Here is a 6727-nt window from a genome sequence, read left to right as displayed (position 1 = left end):
AAATCCCTCACTTTTAATGATCATATGGAGGACCATTTGATGCAAATAAACATCGTTCCCTAATACAGGGAGTTGCCCTTCCATCCCATAGAGTGTAAAGCTGTAACTAGAAGGGTATTTTGTGTCAGTCGGTATTTTCTGAAGTCAGTCAATATTAAATGCAGAATTTCCTGCCTTTCCACTGACAGTTCCATATGTGCTGGCCTCACCCCTCTGTGCAGCTGAATCAGTCTGATACCGCTGCACTGAGCAAACAAGCTACCTGGTGCTGAAATTCCTTGGATTTTTCCCCACATACCAAAGCCATTTCCTTGATGTGCTGTGGTGGTGCTGGGGAATGTCCAGTGTCCAGCTGCTCTTGTCAAAAACTGCCTCCCTAATTCCTGATCCCGAGAGGGCAGACATGACTTAGTGTGGCGTCCTGCCTTAGTTGGAGCTTTGTCACATCCCTGTCAGGAGCACAAAGGTGGAAGCAGAATGCTGCCCTTAATTTCTGCCATGCAGTAGGGGACTGTGATCCCAGCTGGGACCCAGGAACAGAGGGAGGAAGTGCCAGCATCCTATTATTTGCCTTATTCGGGGGTGCTGCTGAAATTAATTGTTTTTTCTGAGATATGCAAGCTGGCCTGTCTACTACAAAAAGTTTCCTTGCTCCTTCAAGTGATGACCATGTCATGGAGGAGATGACTCTCTGAAAATCATGGTGCTCCCATCATCCTTTCATGGGGCTGACAGAATGACACCAAAGTCACCAAAGATGAAATCGCTGAAGATGAAATGCCTGAAACAGTTTTATTTGTGGTCACTGCCATTTCATGGGCTATCTCCTGTTGCTGAAGGAGTGACACCAACCTCCACACTTTCAGAGGGCTGGTAAGAATTGCATTGCAGAGAGCCCATGCGTGAGAAGGCAGGGAAGCCTTGGTGTGGCCTGTTTATATCAGACAATGTCCTGACACACTTGGGTGAGGATCCTTGTTTACAGCTGTAACAGTTTTTGGGACTATTGCTCACTGACAGTCCCACCATCAGACAGTCACCTGCTTCAGGAGAAACCCTCCCAGACTGAAAGGCAAGGCATCATATCCCCAGCTCTTCTTGTCCGGCCTCCTTATGCCTCCATGGATGCACACAATGCCCTCACACCCTCTTGTGTTAATGGGAGGAAAGTGATAAAACTTAGTCCCATCCAGATGTGTGTACTAAAAATAATGAACCACATATGAGACATTGTTTTTCAACTGATTTATAAAAACATGCCATGAGGGGAAGAGGAAGTATCTCCTTGTCTGGCACTTTGTTTGGGAAATACCACTTGTGCATCCAGTCTTGGGTGTGAAGGCTTGAGCTGCCTGAGGGGGCCAGGCTGGTTTTCACCTAGGGGACAATGGTGCAAACATGACCCAGGGCTGCACTTGTCCACCCAGAGGCTTTGGTAAATGGAGAGCATTCTAGGGTGGCAACTCTGTCAGTTTGCTTTGCCAGGTGGGTTTGTTTTGGTTTTTTGATATCAGATGCTTGTGGGTGAGTCAAGTGCATTGATATTGCAATGCCATGCCCCAGTGATAGGATTTTTTTTTTCCCCCTGCCCTTTAGGGAGGAGCAGGTCACAAGCATCATGCTAGGTAGATGACTGGACACTACTCTGGAGGGCTGGAGAAGGGCCAGACTCCAGTGGGAAGCAGGTGAGAGTGTCTGAATGTTTTCACAAGTCTGATGAGTCACACAAGTATGATTTGCTGATGAAGCTTTGCAAAACCAGGCCTCTGTGCAGCAACTATGGTAGCACTTTTCACCAAGCTGATGAGCCTTCTCAGGACCACTTCACTGATGCCCTGTGAAGTAAAAATCTTCCAGGCCTCTGCTGGTGAATAAGTGGGAAAGAACAGGAAGTTGCATCTCTTTGGATTTTTTTCTGGTTATTAGAAACAATAGCCTTTGGCCCAGAAGTTCTTAGTCCTCCTTGCACTGGGAATGTGAGCTTCAAGGGATGGTGCTCCTTGGCTGTGAAGCTGGAAAAGGCAGCACAGGAGTGGGCATGGAGCCTGCTGATGTGCTTGGCATACCAGGGAAGGACCTCAGGCTCTCTGCACAGACGCATCTTTGGTCCCTGCTTTAGGGAAGAAGAATGTGCTCTGCACTATCCCTCTGCTATTCCCTTGTGATAAGCACCGTCATTTCCCACTCTTCCCAAACTTCAGCTTCAAACTGTGGAGAAAGTAAAACTTTTCCTGACAAAATGCTGTATCCCTTTCTGCTTGCTTCTTAGACAAAACCCTTGGATGTCTATCCTTTACAGTAAATGCTCCTTTGCAAAGCTGCAGCTACTTTTGTAGAAGTAATGGGCCCCCAATACCACCCAAATATTCTGCAGCCAGTAGTTAACAAAACGTACTAGAATAGGTTTCTCATTCTGAAGTTCAAGGTCATGGTTATGTTTTGTTCCTCTTAAAGGCAGAAGGCAAAGCCTAATCTCCCAAAGCGTATCTGCTGGCACTCTGTTCGTGCCCTGGTGCTTTTGCCCTGCTGACATGGAAGCATGGAAGAAATTTGCATAATACAATCATGCTTTCACAATCCGCAAAAGAAAACCCAAGTCACAGCAACCTTTGTGACTCATTTTTCTCATAAACACTTCGTATTTATTATCTTAGCAAGAATTCAAGACATACATGCATGAGGCATACAGCAACACATCTGGCACACATCCAGAACAGGCCTTAAGAAAAACAAACTCATGTTGATAAAGTCATAAAGCAGATCCTTTGCAGAAGTAACAAAAGAAATCTAGGGTGGACATCAGCAAGCGCTTGGTCATATACTGGCACTGACCTCTTGCCTCTGCCTTTTTCCTGAGTTCCTGTTGAACACTACCATTCTCAACAATGCACAGAAACACCTAAAACATTTCAAAACCAGCAAATAGTCTTTGCATAACTATGCAGACAAATACTGTGCTAACACTAAACTTGGATATCCCCATGACAATCCATTTATGAGTATACTTTTTTTTTTTGTAATATTCATATGTGCTACAGCCTGAAGAACAGGGTGGGCTCTACAAATCCACACCTCATTTCCTCTTGACTTTGCAAGCAGCATTCGTAGAACAGAACAGTTTTATTCACATACTTCTCAGCTACTAACGCAAATGCGAACGCTGAATTCTTCTGAGAGTTCCAGACAGGCATGGTGTCATTGCTCAGTGTCGTTGATGAAGATTCCAAGACTCCACCAAGTGCAGAATGTACAACCACAACCCTTCTTATGAAGCTGGAACTGCCTCTGATGAAGTTTTGATCAGCTGGATGCAGTGCTAGCCTGAGAGGTGGTGTTCTGCTGGTCTGAAAGTCTTTGCATTTACTTTTTAGTACCTGAAAAACTGACCTATGTACATGTCAGCAAAATACACTGCTTTGCAGTAGTAAGATAAATAACAACTATACTTGAAACATTATGTTCTCCCTGAAAAGGTACTGGCTAACTTGAAGGGGAAGAGAATCACGCACGTGGCTCAAGCCAAAAGCAAGTTCCCTGTAACACTGCCAGGATGGATGGGATTAAGTCTTCCACGTGGAAAGAAGGCAGACAAGTTCTGCCCAGTGACAGAAGTCAGTGTCAATACGTAACAGCCCCTGCATGGCTGGTTGTGAGAGAGACCAGAGAGTTATAAAATGACAATTTTGCAAAGGCAGATTAAGAAGAGATAACAGAAAAATAAATTATAAATACAAACAAGAATTCACCACAAGACAGGAGAAGACATAATTTGAATCAACACAAATAACAAAGTGTAACTATACAGCCTTATAAAATGCAAATGTACATACATACAAGATTAGTTAAGAGAAGAAACTCTGACCAGTGACCTTAGACATAGCTATGGAACAGCTTCAGCCTTTTTCTTGCTGTCTTGGACCCATGAAAAATACTGTTTAGGATGGAGCTTGACATGAATTGACTAGCAAAGTTACTGTTTGCCTTGATAGCAACCAACATGTTTAATTCAGCTCTTCTGAAGCCAGCCAACGATAATATCCCCTCAGTGTGATGGGTAATTCCCATGTAACCCCTCAGAGGTGATGGTGCATCACCATCCATTGGATGTGCTGCAGTAGCTCCACCATTCTGAAACTGAAACGAGGAGGCCATGAAATGAAATGGAAATAAAGTACAAGGGAAGAACCTCTGCCCGTAAGTATAATTAAACATTCAAAAATCTAACGCTACTTTCTTGTACTGTTGGAAAGCTCAATTCTATTGATATTATTTCTTCAAAGAGAGGTAGTTGCTTTCTTTGAATAAATAACATTCACAGCAAAACTTGAGATTCAACTTTAGGGTCTACTTCTATTGAAGTTATTTTGTTACTTATAAAGATGCAGCAGAATTGTACTGTTATCAATATAAAACTTTATATTGATAAAAAAATTTGAATTTCAATTTTGTAATATTGAAAGAATCCTTCCACAATTACCTCAATATCTGTGTTTGTGTAATATATATTCAGATACATATCTTATATAATCCCAAAGTATGTTTCTGTCTCTGAAGTGGGATTTATTTCCTTTATCATCAAAAAATATTATGCGGCTTTTTTTAGTTTATATAATACCTTTTTATACTGAGCATTGTCATGTTTTGAACATTTCATACTGTGAGATTTTTTCATACTTTGAGATTAAACAAACAGCTTTCAATTAATAGTTCTGTTAAATACCCATGACATGCACTAGCAGTGCACACATTTATATTTTACGTATACATACTATATATATAAACTTATACTATGTATTTATAATATAGACTAGAACTATGCAACACTGTGTTAATTCATAGAACCACAACTTTTAGCCTGCAATACAACATCTTGTAACAAATACACAAATACCCTTCCAATAAAGATAGTGGTTGTCTTTATTTTAACTCCCGCCACCAGATCCCTGTCCAGCAGGATCCATACTTCAGAAAAGAGGAGCAGTCAAAAATCCAGCAACTGGCTTTTCCTGTGTGGTTTGTGATCCCAAGTTCCAACACACTGACGATTTTTTTGGCTTCATCCTGGAGGTGGGCTGAACTCCTTGATGAAACTTGGCTGTGGGACATGAGGACCAGAGGGTGACTGGGGAAAACGGGTTCCTGGAAGTGTTCTCAGACCATGGTGAAGGGCAAGTTGAGTCTTGCCCCAAATCTCCCGACGTCACCAGCTTGCCCCAAGTCACCACTGCACAGTTTAGGGGCTCTGCCCATCGTTATCTATTTCCCACCTGGCATTCTTGTGCCAGTGTTACTGTAACTTTCTTCAGACAAATTACGTGATAGTCATCCTCCGATGGCTACGGGCAGCTAAATACAACGCAGCGTGATTTGAGGTTTCTTCATCTCCCACTGTCTGTGGAGCCTCTTCTTCCAAACCCACAAAGCCAACGTCCTCTTCCGTTCCGCTCGCCGTGTCCGCGGGCAGCCCACGTTTCGGGGCAGAACCACTTGGTGAGCAGGTTCAGGACCCTCTGCCGCAGGTGCCACCTGTCGCCGATGCGGGTCAGCTCCAGCGCGCACTCCGCCGCCGCCGCCTCGTGCCCTGCGGAAACGCGCCTGGTTACCGCTTTAATGAGACCCCCACTACGCGGTACTTTTTGTCCAATTTTTTAGTATTTCCTCATCATGAAACACTGCCCCCGCCCCGCACCCTCTCTGTCCTCTACTCGCCGGGAGCAGCAGCTGCATCCCTCTCGCCTCCACACGGGCGCCCGCAGCCGCGCCGGGCGCTGGCCGCCCGCCCGGTGCTGGAGCCGGGCAGCAGTGCCCGGGCTCAGGACGTTGTGTCCCTGTCCCGTCCCTGTCCCACCCCATCCGCACTCCCGCGTTCCCTCCACCCTCCGGTACCTGCAGGAGAGGCAGGCGGCGCAGCTTTGCGCAAGGTCCGGCCAGGCATCATCGCGACGACGGAGCGAGGCTCGGCGGGGTGCGGAGCGCCCAGGCTCTGTTGGGCGAGGCACGGAGCGCCCAGGCCCTGTGGGGCACGCAGCTCCCAGACTCTGCTCGGCACGGGGCGCTCAGGCTCCTCTCGCGTCAGCGGCAGGACCGCTTTGCAAAGACAGGGGCGGAGCGCGGCGCTATAAGCGGGAGTCCAGCGGGGATTTCCCTCCATCCTGACGTAGCGAAAAGGAGCGGGGATCCCGCCCCCAGCGCCCGGCGGGCAGGCGGTGGCGTGCCCGGGCGGCGCGGGGCCGCGGCCGGGACACCGCCTATGCCGCCGGCCCGGAAAGGGCTGGAGGGATGCGGTGTGCGGGGCAGGAGCGGATGGGAGGATGGGCTGTGCGCCGCGCAGACGACGTATAGGGACGAGTGGTGCAGTGCAGTGTATACACGGTATGGTTCTGGCTGACACATGCCAGGGCACAGTTACCTGTGCCTGCTGAGATGGTGCTTTTGGCAAGAAGCAAGAGCTAGAACAAAGTCACCCTCATGTCTTCGTGATTGTTGCACAACGTCGGGAGAGCAGCCAGTAATACCTGGATCATTTATCTGCCTCCTGTCTCCGAGAGAGTTGATATTTCATGTTGCGACACATGACATGGACTTCTGCTTTCAGGGGAAAATGAAAACTGCTTGATGTAAAGAAAGCACAGATGGGTCAGACATAACAAAGAACTGATTTGTGGCTGAAAGTCAGTAAATTACTACCTCTCCCATAAAAACACAACTTAAAATGTTGTAGTGTAAT

At 46.6% G+C, this 6727-nt stretch overlaps 1 protein-coding gene across 2 annotated transcripts; it reads right to left on the bottom strand.

Annotated features, from left to right (window-relative positions):
- Positions 1 to 4934: 4934 nt before the first annotated feature.
- On the bottom strand, positions 4935 to 5938 carry PMAIP1 (phorbol-12-myristate-13-acetate-induced protein 1). Of its 2 annotated transcripts, XM_066182334.1 has the most exons (3): positions 5887 to 5938; positions 5690 to 5694; positions 4935 to 5573 (listed from the first exon to the last, which is right to left on the bottom strand). In XM_066182334.1, exons 1-3 carry the CDS (start codon positions 5936 to 5938, stop codon positions 5379 to 5381), a joined length of 252 nt encoding a protein of 83 aa, XP_066038431.1. In that variant the 3' UTR covers positions 4935 to 5378. The 2 variants fall into 2 exon arrangements, with proteins under 2 accessions (XP_066038431.1, XP_066038429.1); XM_066182332.1 differs by lacking the exon at positions 5690 to 5694 and having other exon boundaries at positions 4935 to 5581.
- Positions 5939 to 6727: the final 789 nt, after the last annotated feature.

Source organism: Chamaea fasciata, unplaced genomic scaffold, assembly GCF_029207755.1.
Source record: "Chamaea fasciata isolate MVZ Bird 193981 ecotype frontalis unplaced genomic scaffold, bChaFas1.0.hap1 SCAF_4, whole genome shotgun sequence".
NCBI lineage: Eukaryota > Metazoa > Chordata > Aves > Passeriformes > Sylviidae > Chamaea > Chamaea fasciata.
Note: the sequence above shows the minus strand (reverse complement) of the source record. Positions and strands in the feature narration are given on the sequence as shown.

Excerpts from the sequence above, each read along its gene's own strand:
- PMAIP1 (XM_066182332.1), bottom strand. The coding sequence starts at position 5,938 with ATGATGCCTGGCCGGACCTTGCGCAAAGCTGCGCCGCCTGCCTCTCCT. Across the intron at positions 5,582-5,886 it reads GCCGCCTGCCTCTCCTGCAG|GGCACGAGGCGGCGGCGGCG; the intron begins GTACCGGAGGGT and ends GCGTTTCCGCAG.